This window comes from Girardinichthys multiradiatus, chromosome 24, assembly GCF_021462225.1.
Source record: "Girardinichthys multiradiatus isolate DD_20200921_A chromosome 24, DD_fGirMul_XY1, whole genome shotgun sequence".
In the NCBI taxonomy this organism is placed as follows: Eukaryota; Metazoa; Chordata; class Actinopteri; order Cyprinodontiformes; family Goodeidae; genus Girardinichthys; species Girardinichthys multiradiatus.
The window spans coordinates 18,818,233-18,834,000 of NC_061816.1; the positions used below are offsets into that span (position 1 = coordinate 18,818,233).

The 15,768-nt window shown below is 39.3% G+C and overlaps 1 protein-coding gene across 14 annotated transcripts in view; it reads right to left on the reverse strand.

Moving 5' to 3' along the window:
- The window catches only part of LOC124861568 (dedicator of cytokinesis protein 9-like), an 88,387-nt gene that overhangs the window by 5,685 nt on the left and 66,934 nt on the right, over window positions 1-15,768 (reverse strand). For 5 of the 14 annotated variants that reach the window (XM_047355385.1, XM_047355382.1, XM_047355381.1 and 2 more), the window contains exons 36-47: window positions 15,437-15,484; window positions 14,863-14,999; window positions 12,612-12,727; window positions 12,381-12,518; window positions 12,106-12,288; window positions 10,979-11,092; window positions 9,770-9,985; window positions 8,679-8,736; window positions 7,037-7,194; window positions 5,264-5,386; window positions 4,231-4,344; window positions 4,075-4,080 (exon numbers count right to left, since the gene is read on the reverse strand). In XM_047355385.1, coding sequence (XP_047211341.1) covers window positions 4,075-4,080; window positions 4,231-4,344; window positions 5,264-5,386; window positions 7,037-7,194; window positions 8,679-8,736; window positions 9,770-9,985; window positions 10,979-11,092; window positions 12,106-12,288; window positions 12,381-12,518; window positions 12,612-12,727; window positions 14,863-14,999; window positions 15,437-15,484 — 1,411 coding nt within the window. The remainder of the gene's footprint in view (window positions 1-4,074; window positions 4,081-4,230; window positions 4,345-5,263; window positions 5,387-7,036; window positions 7,195-8,678; window positions 8,737-9,769; window positions 9,986-10,978; window positions 11,093-12,105; window positions 12,289-12,380; window positions 12,519-12,611; window positions 12,728-14,862; window positions 15,000-15,436; window positions 15,485-15,768) is intronic. The other 9 variants (XM_047355391.1, XM_047355387.1, XM_047355392.1 and 6 more) reach the window with 5 other exon arrangements.

A 15,768-nucleotide genomic window follows, 5' to 3' on the forward strand; every position in this document is an offset into this window, starting at 1 on the left:
ATTTTGTAGAGCATGTTTTGTCTTATTCTGAAAACCTAGTATGGGTGTCCTTTCAGGTCTGGGTTACTTCCATTAGTTACATAGAACCTGCTTGCTCTTCTAAAACCATTGTGTATGCCATTATCAGCTTTCAAAAATCATTAGTAAGTATGGAAGGTTGAGGCTTTTATTTTGAAAGTTTCAGTAAGCCTGTTTCAAAGGACCAGCATAGTCCCATTCCCATCACTGGGGGAGCTCCAACAGTAGTGTGAAGCCCACTCCTGCAATCATCTATTGTTTAAAGGCTTTTATTTTGTAGAGCAGGTTTTGTCTTATTTTGAAAATCAAGCATGGTTGTCCTTTCAGGTCTGGGTTATTTCTAATAGTTATATAGAACCTGCTTGCTATTGTAAAACCATTCTGTATGTTATTATAAGCTTTAAATAATCATTAGTAAGCATGGAGGGTTGATGAAAGAAATTGACCTTTAGGGTCAATCACTGTTGTCTGGGTGTTGGAACAGCAGTACATGCTGTTTAAGTACCCCACACAACATGGCCGCCATGTAGTTGCCTCCTATGAAGCTGGTCAAAGGGTTAGGGGGTCGGGTCAGGTTTAAGCCATAGAAATGAATGAATATCAATGAAAGTCAATGCAAAGTCCTCAGAAAGATAGTAATCCATGCATGTGTGCGTGTGCGTGTGTGTCTGTGTGTGTGTGTGTGTGTGTGTGTGGGTGTGTGTCTGTGTGTGTGTCTGTGTGTGTGTGTGTGTCTGTGTGTGTGTGTGTGTGTGGGTGTGTGTCCCAGTGTGAGACACAGAGAGGCAGAAAGAAAGACAGAATCCCATCCAGACATATACAGTAGGAGATACACAGAGCTATAAATAGAACAGTGAGGAATGAATCAGCCAATCAGCAAAGAGCGTCAGTGTAACTTGACACCTGCTGTTTCTCACTCACACAGCACCTCTCTCTCTGTCTCCCCTGGTCTAGGCTTTATAACATGGAGGCGCATGCTCCCGAACGACTGGCCATAACTCGGAAAGCGTAGGGGCGATCGATGTCATTCTTGGACCGTTTTTATCAGAACGGACAGGGGATCGAGAATATTAACACACTTTTGTTGAAAATATAATAATAAAGACATAACACTGGGTGAAAAGAGAGGGAAAATGGAGAAAAAGGCAAAAATTCCTGAACATGCTCCCGAACAAAGTCTAATATCTCGGAATCCGTACATGGTATTTGAAATTTTTTTAAACTGTGGGCGACAGCTATCCCTCGTCCCCAATCATGGAGATTTTCATAGCTCTATGTCATTCATAGTATAAAATATGATTATGGAAATAAATGGTGTCACTCATGGATTACAGGTCAAGCTCTCATTGAAAATACATGGGAGAAGGCCTACAGAAATGTACTGACTCTTGGCGATCGAGGGTGTTTTGACAGAAATCTATGAGACTTAGAACAATTTTGAAGTTATTGTGTGAAAGCAGAGGCCCGGCCCTACAAACTGACCGTAAATTGTGACTTTAGAGCGAGCGAAATCTGTGGCCGTGAGTGGCAGTTGAAAATAATTTTTCCTCAAACAATCCCCTCTTTCTACACTCTAGTAACTGCCATCTCCACTGTTAAGAGTGTGATTTTCTGGCAAACTTTGTGTCGCTTGGAGTCTAATTTTAGAGAAACCGTAGCAGTTATCAACAAACCGTTTTCATTTCTGAAGAGCCGGCGGATTTTCCTACAAACTGAAAGTCAAACTGTGTTTCTAGGTGAAAGTATGGCGATACAGTAGAGCCTCAAAAACAGTGAATTTTGAGGATTTCTTCGCCTCTGACTCCATTCATTCCTATGGGGATTTTGGGGGGTGGTTTTTCGTTAATTACGTCGCCATGGTAACTCGAAACGCCAATAAAAGTAATAGCACACCTCACGGGACCGAGCCAGTCGTTTTGATGTATATATTGTGGGGGTGCACGCTGCGGTTCGGGCCGCATGCAATGCACTGCTCTCCTATGCATTGCTATGGCAGGCCCCAATAAATACAATGGTAGTAGTAAACCAGTTATTGGTTTTCAAAATGAAAATATGCCAAAGCATACAACCACAGTAAAGGTCAGTATTCACTCACCAGCCACTTTATTAGGTACAGCTTGCTAGTACCGGGTGGGACCCCGTTTTGCCTTCAAAACTGCCTTAATCCTTCGAGGCATAGATTCAACAAGGTACTGGAAACATTCCTCAGAGAGTTTGGTCCATATTGACATGATAGCATCACACAGATGCTGCAGATTTGTCGGCTGAACATCCATGATCCGAATCTCCCGTTCCACCACATCCCAAAGGTGCTCTATTAGATTGAGATCTGGTGACAGTGGAGGCCATTTGAGTTCAGTGAACTCATCGTCATGTTCAAGAAACCAGTCTGAGATGATTCGTGCTTTATGACATGGCACGTTATCCTGCTGGAAGTAACCATCAGAAGATGGGTACACTGTGGTCATAAAGGGATGGACATGGTCAGCAACAATACTCAGGTAGGCTGTGGCGTTGACACAATGCTCAATTGGTTCTAAGGGGCCCAAAATGTGCCAGGAAAATATCCCCCACACCATTACACCACCATCACCAGCCTGAACTGTTGATACAAGGCAGGATGGATCCATGCTTTCATCTTGTTGACGCCAAATTCTGACCCTACCATCCAAATGTCGCAGCAGAAGTCGAGACTCATCAGACCAGGCAACGTTTTTCCAATCTTCTATTGTCCAGTTTTGGTGAGCCTGTGCGAATTGTAGCCTCAGTTTCCTGTTCTTAGCTGACAGGAGTGGCACCTGGTGTGGTCTTCTGCTGCTGTAGCCCATCCGCCTCAAGGTTCGACGTGTTGTGTGTTCAGAGATGCTCTTCTGCATGCCTTGGTTGTAACGAGTGGTTATTTGAGTTACTGTTGCCTTTCTATCAGCTTGAACCAGTCTGGCCATTCTCCTCTGACCTCTGGCATCAACAAGGCATTTGCGCCCACAGAACTGCCGCTCACTGGATATTTTCTCTTTTTTGGACCATTCTCTTTAAACCCTAGATGGTAGTGCGTGAAAATCCCAGGAGATCAACAGTTTCTGAAATACTCAGACCAGCCCGTCTTGCACCAACAACCATGCCACATTCAAAGTCACTTAAATCACCTTTCTTCCCCATTCTGATGCTCGGTTTGAACTGCAGCACATCGTCTTGACCATGTCTACCTGCCTAAATGCATTGAGGTGCTGCCATGTGATTGGTTGATTAGAAATCTGCGTTAACGAGCAGTTGGACAGGTGTACCTAATAAAGTGGCCGATGGGTGTATAAAGAGCAATGGTTGGTAAAAGGTTCACAACCTGTGATAAATCTGAGTGCTCTATGGTAAATATATATCTTACATCTAAAGACCTTAAAGTTTTCAGTTCACTGTAGTGAATGTCAAGTAATAAGAAACAATTAGATTTTCACATTTAATGAAAAGCAGATTTATTTTTATGAAAAACTGTTTTAATTTGAGTTTGGTAAAAGATCACTATTCAACTTGAAATTAAGGTTAAAACAACTAAAATACCTTAACATTAAAAACACAAATTCAGTGTGCCTGTTGGCTGAATAACAGGGAAAACTGAATTATGTCGACCGCAAACCTCAAACAAACCGGGCAACTGTGTCATCAGAACAGAGACAAAGGTGCACCGCTAATTTTCGGACCCACTTTTAAAGATAAATTGTAAAATAAATAAATAAATAAATTGTAAAAGGTGCTAAAGCCCTAATACAGAGCATTGAGGAACTCCTTTTGTGATATTTAGTCAACAGGATTAAGACCATTGAGTTGAACACCCTGCGTTCTTTCTTACTTTTATCTGAATGTCACAACAGTTCAAATACTTTGTTTGAACTAAAGTACACATAATGTACACCTTAAAATTTCAAAGAAGCACCAGAGAGACACTAATGAATCTAAATGGAAAGAATTCCAAGTAACCTAGGTCTCGAAAACTATTGAAAAAAAAATTATCATAAAAGAGGACTAGGATCAAAACAAAGTACAACACCTCCAAAGACTTACCGCAGCCTCAGAGAGCAAGTGAAAAAGGGGAAAAAAATTAAATTACAGATGAATAAAGATTAATTTATCAGTAATATATTTTAAAGGGGTTTTGGTGCATAGGTTCATGCATATTTTGATCCTATCAAGCTTTAATGAAATGCTTTTGAACCTCACCTGTCCAAAGAAGGCCACTCTGAAGTATGTGCCCAGTAGTCTCTTCCCAGTATGCATCACCTCCATCACTTTGGTGTAGGCACGGTGGAGCGTGTCGTAGAGGTGTGTCAGTTTCTGTTTCACATGAAATGTTTTACTTTTTAAAAATTGTCACAGCACGCCACAAAGAAACATAGAAAGAGAACAAATTACAAGTAATTATGTGACAAATGACCTGGTAATTGGCACTTTAGTCTGGAAGGGTTTGGGTTGAGGAGAGGCGATTTAAAATGTAAAAACAATTTGGAGTTATTAGAATAGCAGGTTATCTGCTTGGCATCTAGAGCTAGAGGTTAAATTCTCCAAACAACAAGGATCACTGCAGCCCAATGTTCTGAATATCCAAATGAACAGTAAGACATCACTTAAAATTGTGAAGAGTGTGTGGGTTAAAATAAACAATTGTTTAATTGTCCATTGTTGGCTTGATAATGATTGAGTGCAATTTCTATTGACTGTGAATACATAAATACATTTTGCCCAAAGAGATGTATTAGATTAGTACCTTACCGAGTCAACTTAAGAGTAGAATGATAAAGCTTCCCCAGCTTCAACATCAAATCTCAGGGCGATTTAGGGTCAGGGTTTCTACTCTTAGAGGTTCTATGGTTTGTAGAGGTTCTTTCTTAGGACACTTGCTAGGTCACTCTATCGTCTCAATGTGGTAATTGTTTAGCCAGTCTTTTGTTGTTGCCATGTGTGCATGTTTTGGACCATCACCATAAAATATCCATTCAAGATCTATCTTCAGTCTGAGCAAAGAAGGTTTTCATGGAATAAGACCTCAGCCACCAGCACCTCAATGTAGTGAAGTTGAGTAAAACAACCATCAAAATTAGAGACTGTTAATGTCTTTAAAAGAAGCGTTCAAAATCACTCAGGCATCAAATTATTGACTTTTTTTCCTCTCCAGCTGGATATTTATTTTACAGTTGATTAGGCAACTGAGTAGGATAGTGTAAGAATAACACCAGTGTAGCAGTATTCATATTACCTCAAAGTCCCTACGCTCTTCATAGATGGGAATAATGAGCCTGTAGATGTTGGCAATAAGCTCGTAACGCTCAGCCTTCCACAGGCCATCAGCACACTCCTCCAGCAGCTCCAATAGCACCTCCTGAACATATACACAAAAGCAGACGTAAGATCAACCATTCCCTGCACCTAGCTGTTTTACCTTAGAACAGGTAGAATTTCATAGAGAGGCAAGTCTTGTTTTAAAAACAAGATTTGCTCCACACAGTTGTTATTTGGTGCTTCATTCCAAAGGAAGCCTTAAACATTAAGAAAATATAGCCAATACTACTGGTGACCACTAGGGAATCACTGACAAATTGGCTGGCAACCAGAATCAATTGTTTGTCAGTTTGGTCGACCCTGAAACTGTATTTTCAACATGTCGAAACATGCCTGTGATTGACTTGGGCAGTAAAAATGCAATAGAGAGCATGACTTTTTTTTTTTCTTTTTTTTTTATGTGTCCTGTCCGGCAGAGCAGTACTCACAATTCTTGTCGGAGTGCCAAGAAGAAGCCCTACAGATTTACTTTAACAAATTAAACATTACAGTAGAATATAATGGACACAGAGGAAGCAAAAGGAAAAAAGAGAAGCAAGAAAGAAAGAGAGGTGGGGCAAAAAGGTAAAAGGGAGAGACGGAGATAAGAATAGAGGAGTGAAAAAAGGAAAAGGGAATAAGAGTTAAGACCCCAGAAGACCTGCAAAAACGCATATATAACAAAAACAATGTTACTAAAAAATATACTGTACTAATGAATGTAAGATGTATTTAGTGGCAATCGCAGCTCAATATAGAGTATATCTGTATATCTGTGTATCTGTAAGCGTGCTTGTCTATGTAAGGTTTCTTCATAAGAACATTCAATAGTTGGCATGAGGAACCACAGATCTGCCCTCTAGGGCCCAAGGCAGACACGGAAGAGATCGTAGCCACGGACATCCAAAGGCACCCAGAGCACGGGAAACTCAGAAGACCACAGCCGGGACTACTGGCAGCCACAATGCATAAGCCCCAGGGAGCTGCAGCAAGGAGCCCAAAGGCCCCGCCGGCAGCCGTCTACGCTGGAGCAGATCCATCGTTGGGCCATTGTCCATTTGGACAGGAAATAAACTGCTACTACACCTCCCAGAATGCATTGCAGCTCTCACATCACCGGCAGAAGTGATAAATAGGAGCTGAAGCCAATGCTTGGCGCCATTTCCAGCCATAGTATCTTGCCGCTACTGTGCTCTGAGGCAATCTCAGGAGAAATCGAAACTTGCGAGTGGGTTTACTATTCCTCCACACTGGCCATCCCCAAAAAAGCTTGACAAAGCTGGAAATCTGTCTGATATAAGAAGATCAGAAGATTCATATCCCGTTTGAAGACCATCAGCCGCTATCCAGGCGCAGGTGAAAACCCACAGAGGTTTTCTGGGAGACGAATTTCGTCCTTGTTTGTTTCAGTCGACTTCAGTCGGTTCATCCTATTTTTCCCCATTTGGACCACGAGAGGAAAGGAGAAGTTGACAGTTTTGAGTTGTTCATGGACGAGTAACTGCTCTGCACGCCTCTGTTTATCACATAGATAAAGAGACAGCTTTTGTGTTTATTTTGTGTAAGAGTGATTTAATTAGTAAAACCCTGTTTCACAGCCATTCTTCCTATATAAAGCAATGGAAATTTACCTCAGGTCAAATATTTACAAAAACCAGAGATCTGAAATGAATCTCTGGAGGCACACAAAACTTTGTTTTTGTTGTCTAACCTCACTGAAGTGAACATCCTGCATCCCTACATCCTCCATCATGGCCGCCTCCTCGTCAATGTTGGGAGTGATGACCTTGAATGCTGAGCAGCCTTGCCTAAACATAGCTGAAAGACAGAAAGCGGTAGACCCATATTGGTGCTCGCACCAATATGGGTCTACCACACTGAAAATGTACTTGAAAATAAAAAGTAAAATCTGCTGGATCTTTCACAGCATTATATGGTCAAAACAAGTTACAAAAAGCAACTGAATATTTTAACCTAAATTGGTAAAAACATTTAAACTGCTATTAGATGAAAGAAAATGATTCCAGTTTTGGCAAATTCAAATAGACTAACAGAAACATTTTAAGAAACAATGACATAACAGTCTACTTCATGCATGCACACCAAAACTATGTGTACCAGTCAAATCAGAAATGGCTCGAGTTGTGCCAAAAATGAGCCAAATTCAAACTATGCTCCAAATGTTATACCTTGGTGAATGGAATGTATTCTATTTGTGGTACTGCCAAGTACATTATGGGAATTTAGATTTTTTTTGTTGGTTTATCGTATCTTCTTGACAAAGCTGTTTTTCAAATGGAGAAAAAAGTTCCTGTTAGAAGCAGAGTAGTTTAGAAAGGATCATTTATTTATTAGAAAACTCTAAGATATGTACAAATATTAATGGTTTTCAGACAAGAAGTGTACAGCATCAGGAGTTTTACTGTGATGGTATTTAATGATTTCACTAAGCTCTGTTACATCACAGAGTGACAATAGTTTAAAGCAGTGGTGTCCAAAATCTGTCCTTAAGGGCCCCTGTCATGCACATGTAAATGAGAAAAGAGCTCTGGAAACAAATGCAACAAGCAAATGCAAACCACAATTTTCCGATTTCCATTTTTTTAAATATTGAAAACTGTCATTTCCTTTCACTTCCCAATTACAACCTGCTTTGTAGATTTGGAGGCATTTTATAATCGATAGTATTACAGGGGCTCCATACAAATAGCCACAAATGTCAGTTTTGACTTTACTACACTTGTCAACACTGAGTCTGTAATCGGCTGTTGACTTTCATAAATGCCTGCCCTATGATATGACAGATCAACTTCACAGTTTAGCAATGGAAGCATAAAAGACACTAATGAAAAGCTGTTATCTAGAAAATGCCTTGTTGGAGATATGTTAACACAGGAAGCAACCGATGACCCTTGAACATGTGTCCACATAGAGAATGAAGGTGAGTTTTATTGTAAATTAGCAGGTGTGTGTGAGTTAGGAGCATACATTATTTTATTTTTTGATGTGCATTTTTCTAATAGCTAAAAAGCTTACTGAATCTTATTTTCTTATGTTTCTAAATATCCAATAATATCGCTAAAAGTTTATATGAAAGTAAATAAAGGATGTATGTGCTTTTTTAACGCAAAATGGTTAACATTATAAAGAAAAATACAATTTCTAGGTATACAGTATTTCATGAATCAAATAATTGAGGAAAATCTTTCTTTAGTTAAAACATTAACTAGTAACTCATTTTATGGCCTTTATGATAAAAGTAATCAATGCAATAAACATAGTTCAAAAGGATTATTTTTCCCATGAAAGATAACAAATGCCGGAGAAGCACCTCCCCAATGTCCTAGACTCACCTTTTCTCCACAGATACTCTGCAACCAAAGCAGCAACATGAACGTAACACATAGCTGCCTGAGGATGAGGAAGAAAAAGAGAGGAGACAGAGGTTGGAGCAGTATCACATATAATATATATTGAGCAGTGCTGTGACAATGTATTTTACCCATAAAGAAGTTCTTCTGTTTTTGCTTTATTAACACACAATCTTTCAGGTCAAGAAACAAAATTTATTATCAGACTAAGACAACCTGAGTAAATACAACATTTTTTTAAATTAAGGAAAACATGTTATTAAAACCAACCTGGTCTTATGAAAATAAAGATTTTAATGATTAATTTCAGAATCAAGAAATCACTGCAAACCATGAAGCGCGCTAAAGAAGCCCCAAGCACCAGTCTTAAGAAATTCAAGATGAGGTGAGAAATAAATTCATTGAGTCTGCAAATGGTTACATTTCTAAAGCTTTAGGACTCCAGTGACCACAGTGACAGCTATTCTCCACAAATGGAGAAAACATGGAATAGTGGTGAAACTCTCAAGGATTAGACAGCTACTAAGAGTTACTCCAAAAGCACATCGACAACTCATCTAATACCCCTTTTCTACTGGCTCGATTTGGCCCTATCGACTCCACTCATCCATAACAGTTTTTTAAGTACTGGTACCTACTTTTTTGGTCCCTGCTCCTGAGCAGGTACGACCGGGGGTGAGTAGGGACTACATGTGATGTGACCAGACTGCTTTTCACTGATTGGCCGTAGGAGGAGAAGGGGAAAAGTTAATAATACTCAAGAGCATCTACAATAATATTAAGGACCACAGTGGCCGGAGCAGGTCAAACATGTAATTTTACCATTTATGGGTCATAAACCAGCCTGAAGGTTTCCCCACATTCACACACTGACAGTGGTAGGCTACACTGTAGCCACTGACAGAAGTGAGCCTGCCATACAATCGGCGCCACCAAGTCCTCTGACCACCATCAGGAGGCAAGGTGGTTGAAGTGTCTTGCACAATGACAGACAGACAGAGCGGGGGTTCGAACTGGCAACCCACTGGCTACACAATGAACCCTACCACTGCGGCACATTAAACGTTCCATACCTCGGAAAGATCGCCGTTCTTGTTGTGGATGCGAGCCATGCTGTCCAGCCAGGTCTTTCGGAGCTCAGGGGTGCTGGTGTAGGACTTGGCCAAGCTGTATTGGAGGTCCACCAACATTTCAGGGTCGTTCTCATGCTCCTTCATCTGCTCAGTGGCCATCAGCACAGTCCTGATGCGCTTGGTGAGGTCCTTTACATCTGATGGAAACGCTGTGTGCTGTCAGATGCAACAGCAGCACATGTACAAATGTTGGTGATTGCATACAGTAATCTAACAAATTTTAAAATGTCTATGCTAAATTTAGCCAATCCCAAAAGCAATTAAAGGCTGTATGACCAACAACTGATGACTGATGTTTGGATACATAAAATATTAAAGTTATTTCTATTTTCATGGGAATAACATAGTGATGGTTGAAACTAACTCATTTTAGTTATTAGGTCTTGTAGATGGTTGGATTCTAATAAAGATAGTGGAATCTTGACTAGTTTTTTGTGGTTAGCCATTGTCCTGGATTTTGCTGCTGTTATTAGAATTATTGGGCTCTTGATTGCCCAGTTTGGGCTAAAGCTGCAGCTGTCAGACAGATGGCCTAATATGTAGCTCTACAATAATTTGGAATATAGAGAGGCTAATGGTTGACTCAATGGCTGCAAGGTTTCCACATCCTGTGTCTGCAAAATAAACCCTAATTATTATACCTCCACCCTCACGCACAACCTCTACTTTGTGATGTCATCCTTCTAAAAGGACATTGTTCCAGAAATTCTCTGCTTCTTTTAGTGGAAAATTTGCAAACGTAAGTTGTGCTGCTGTATTTTTTTTAGAGAGAAGAAATGTTTGCGCTAAAGTTCCATCCTGTGAAGATTGCCAGCTGCCAGAAACATTTTCACTATGTCTTTGTCATTTTAGAATGGTGAACCTCAAATAGTCCAGAGATGATGTTATAACTCTTCCAAATTGATGCGCAGTAACAACTACGTCTTTAAGGTCATTGCTGATATATTTCCACCTTGATATTGTGTTAGTTCCAGACCAGCAAGCTGTCAAACTCCTGCTTTTATTGAGGTGGTTACACCTGCTGATGATCAATTTAATAAATATACTTGAGATTGGAAAGAGATGTAGTTGACTTTACTGAATAAAAAAAAATTCAAGGATTACTCACTGAACAGTTTTCACTGTGGTCTGTGTCCGCACATCACCCACCTTTATGCTCTTGTCACTGTTGGCACAATTGTTTATGATGGATAGAGACTGCTGGAAACGTGTACTCCCAATTCCAATGACATCAGCTATTAGCTGGCTAACAGCTATTACCACCTAAGAAATGTAGATGCATAATATGAGCATCACATTATGGCTTTTTGTAACGTACGAAAGATGAACTGTACAAAGACCACAAAAGAGTCAGACAATATTCAGACCCAATGTGATAAATAGAAAAGTGGCTTTTACAGAGTATTTTACAGAGATTTGTGTGATAGACCAACACATAGTGCATCATTGTGAAGTGGTAGGAAAATGATTTTTTCATTTCTAAAACCAAATAAAAACCTGAAAAGTGTGGTGACCATATGTGTTCAGATCTAACACCCATAAATCAATCTGATACCCATTAATAAAACTACAGTAAGTGCAACCAGCTGCATCAAGCTTTTTTTTTTATGTTTTTCTTTGGCAGAAACCAGGAAGCTAGTCAGAGATGATGTAAAGACAGAGGGAGGTACATACAGGACAACACTGGAACTCTATAGAATTAGGATCGGGGATGGGGAGGATGGGGATTCAACTTTTAGCAGAACAACAACCCTAAACATGCAGCCAGAGCTAAAACAGAATGGTTTAAATCAAAGTGTATTCATGTGTTAGAATGGCCCAGTTAAAGTCTAGACTTAAATCTAATGGAGAATCTGTGGCAAGACTTGAAAATTGATGTTCATAGAGGCTCGATCTAATCAGACAAGGCTTGCAGATGTAATTACAATGAAAGGTGTTTTTCAAAATGTATTAACTCATTTGACAAAAAAAAAAGAGATTAAATAATACAGAGGTGGGGTCTGTTTTCAAATTAACTGACTTCTAAAAGCATCTGGTTCTACTGGATTTTTATTTGGAAGCATAATAGTAAAGGGGTCTGAATGCAAATGAATGCCTCGAATTTCCCTTTTTCATTTCAAAAACCATGTATTATTTTTTTTGTTCACTTCATAATTATGCATTGCTTTGTGTTGCTCTACCACATAAAATCCCAATAAAATATGTTGTTATGGCTGTAACATGACGAAATGTGTTCAAGATGCATGAACAATTTTGCGAGGCGCTGTATCTCATACCTGCAGGTGGGTTCGTACAAATGACTTTCGACCTGTGTAGTCGAAGTTACTCTTCATTAAAAAGTAAAGAAGATGGGCTGCATCACTGCGGATGGAGCTCAGCTTGGAGTTGCAGCACTTGAGGATTTCATAGCAGAGCGAGGCGCACATGTCAGCCCTGCCGTCAAAGAACGTGCAGGGAAACTGGAAGAAATGGTTATGAAGGATTTAGATTGTAAGTAGGAGCAGAAGCTTAGTGAATTGATGAGATATGAAACAGGAGTCAATTTATTCACCTTAAAAATGAAGGTCCTGACGGAGGTGAAAACCTGTTTAAGGGCAGCCTCTGACTGAGGGATCTGCAGAAAGCACAGATGTACCTGAAACACCTTCTTCATCAAAGAGTTGTGGCCCAGATCTGAATTTAGCTGGGTCTGTAAACATAAGGAGGTGTGTGTTATTTGATGACCAGCCAGTAACATACCATTTCAAGCATGATGAATGTTTAAGTGCTAGAAGATTAATACCTTGAATCCCATGATGAAGGTGCTGAGTGTGTCCAGGACAGTCAGACAGACCTCTGTAGACACGTTGGCCTCCAGCAGGGACTGGCTGTTTATGTCTGCTTCTGTATGGGTGTACACTGAAAACACACAAATGACTTGTTTTCATTTTAGGTGATTAATACAGTGAATTCTTCTGTTTTCATCCCATTACTATTAAAACATTTTGAACTGTACTGAATCAGAACCAAAAACATCTTGCTTACCTCTTCAGTAGTGCCCTTAAATCATTTTTTACTCAGATTTAGTACTATTTAAAAGCCCATTGCTGTTTTTACAAATGTCCACCACTAGAGGTCAGCAAACTATTAACAGATTTCCACCAAACAAATATAAACAATGACATTTGGCTTTATTCCTTATTTAAATTTAATATCACTCCATGTAAATTGAACTGTTAGCTCTCTGAAGCTTAGCTCAATGTAATCAATTTGAATATGCTTGATTTTATCAATATTTACTAGCAGAACATCTTTATGTATTTTTATGACAGTTGTTACATAGTTCTGTGGTTCTCTGTGCTATTTCTGCTAAATGATTAAATGTTTTATTTTGTTTCCCTTTCTTAATGTTCCTACATGTATGCTTTACATATGTTGCACAAATGCATATTTTCATTAGACATTGTGCGACATACATTTTTATTCATCAAAACAGGAAATCCACAAAATATTTGTGTAGCGCCACACGAAACCCATAAAATAGTCTCCTTTGTTTTTTAAAAGCAGAAACGGGGCGCCAACTCACCAAAGCAATGGAAAATTTGTTCAAGGCGACTTTAAGTTGTATTTTTTTTAATCTGATGATTGTGCGCCACCCCCCTCTTTTGCCATCCTTGGCAACAGCCCATTTGGCTCATAGCAAAAACAGCCATTAGGAACATATATAGAAGTAGTAGTAAATTCATATTTTTTGTCACTAATTTCAGAGAGTGAAACTTATATATTACATAGGTTCATTACACACAGAGTGAGAAATTTCAAGCCAGTTTGATCTTAAATTAACATCTTCATTGTTGGCTCTGGTGTTTCTCATCTTCCTATTGACAATACTCGGGTTTGGGTCAGATCTGCTGGCCAATCAAGCACATTAACACCATGATCACTGGACCAGGTTTTAGTACCTTTGGCAGTGTGTACCAAGTCCTGCTGGAAAATGAAACCAGCAACTCTACAAAGTTTGTCAGCAAAAGGAAGCATGAAGTTTCTTGGAAATGGCTTCAGAAAACACACTGGACAAATACAAGCAGATGACATGGCATCCCAAATTATCCCTGACTTTAGAAACTTCACACATGACTTCAAGCAATGGGATTCTGTGCCTCTCCATTCTTTCTCCGGACTCCTTGATTTACAAATTAAATGCAAACTTTAACTTCTTCTGGAAAGAGGACTTTGGACCACTGAGCAACAGTCCAGTTCTTTTTCTTCATAGCCCAGGTGGTAAGAAGTTTCTGACGCTGTTTCTGGTTCAGAAGTGGCTTGACACGAGAAATGCAACATTTGTAGCCCATGTTTAGGATTCGTCTGTGTGTAGTGGGTTTTTAGGCGTTGACTCCAGCCTCAGTCCACTTCTTGTAAAGCTCCCCCAAATTTTTGAATGGATTTTGCTTGACAGTCCTCTGTAGGCTGCAGTTATCCCTGTTGCTGGTGCACCTTTTCCTAAAACACTTTTGTCGTCCACTGAACTTTCTATAAATGCAGTAATTGACTTTTTGACACTATTCTAATTTTCTGCGACAGAACTGTTTTAGCCAAGATAATAAAAAGAGGAAAGTGAGCTGGTCTGGAACTCTCTCTGTTACTTACTGAGCAATAATGTCCACATTATGCGCTACTTTGTGTTGATCTGTCATATAAACCCCATTTAATTAAAAAAAATTGTGAAAATAAAATTACAGGGATATGAGTACTTTCGCAAGAAACTGCAACAAGATACTAGTTATAATGACAGGATGACCGCTTTATGTACATTTTTTAAAATAAGATGACTTACTGGTGAGGGTGTCACACCTCACCTGGGTATAAAAAGAAAATCTACTACAACCTTTTTTATTCACCTTACTTGCATCAAATTCTAGATTTGTTCAAATTTCCAATTCTACAAACCTTATCATTGAATAAGAATAATAAAAACTGTTTTTTGATAAAAGTCCAAACAAATTAACAAATTATTGTCCCATATAAATAATGATTTAGCATGATCAAGAGCTTACTGTTATTGATGGTGTGAGCATTCTCCAGAGCTCCCAGTTGCTGCAGACGAGCGTGCAGGATCCCTGCCCTGTTACGGGACACAGGAAGAGTCAGAGACTTCCTGTCTGCAGCTACAGGTCCTGCACCCTCCTGACTCCTGATAGGAAAAGAAAAACACCACAACATTTAGGTTTAAAAAAAAAAAACAGAAATCCCTAACATATTTACAAATGTGTTTTTTATTTTATTTGTTATTCCATCTGTTTTCAAGTATAAAACAAGAGTAGCGGACAAAACACAGCCGATAGATTCAAATCTGTAGAGTCAATGTCATGCATCTAGCACAAAGAGAAGGAAAAAAGCTCTTACCCATGCAGGAGGGGCTCAGGGCCATAAGGATATTCGCAAAACAACTTGGCAGCAGTGTTACAGATAAAAGATAAAGCCAAGTGCTAAAGATTAAAACATTCTGTGAGTAGTTAGATTCATAGGTATATTTGTATAGGTATAGATGTGTTAGTGAAAAGACTAAAAGCAAAATATGTTTAATTTCAAGAATTAAATCAACAAACCATATAACCAGACGGACTTTACCTGGCAATAAATCTTTTCCCCATGTATCTGAACTGATGGAGACAGATTCTGCAGGACAAAACACAAATGGACCTCAGTGAGGAATCGTTACCAGAACCTTAGCTTTTGCAGCTGAATGCATCTGGTAAGAAGTGCACACTCATAACAAGAAACAAAATCAGTGTGGCCCCAATCTATAGTTGGTTAAATGTCCCTTTGCAAGTTGCAAGGAAACCACACCTTTTTGTAGCATCCCTGCAGTATTCTGGCAGGATATTTGACCACTGTTCTTTGCAGAATTGATCAAGTTAATTTAAACTATTTGATTTGCTGACACCAAAACCCCGCTTTTA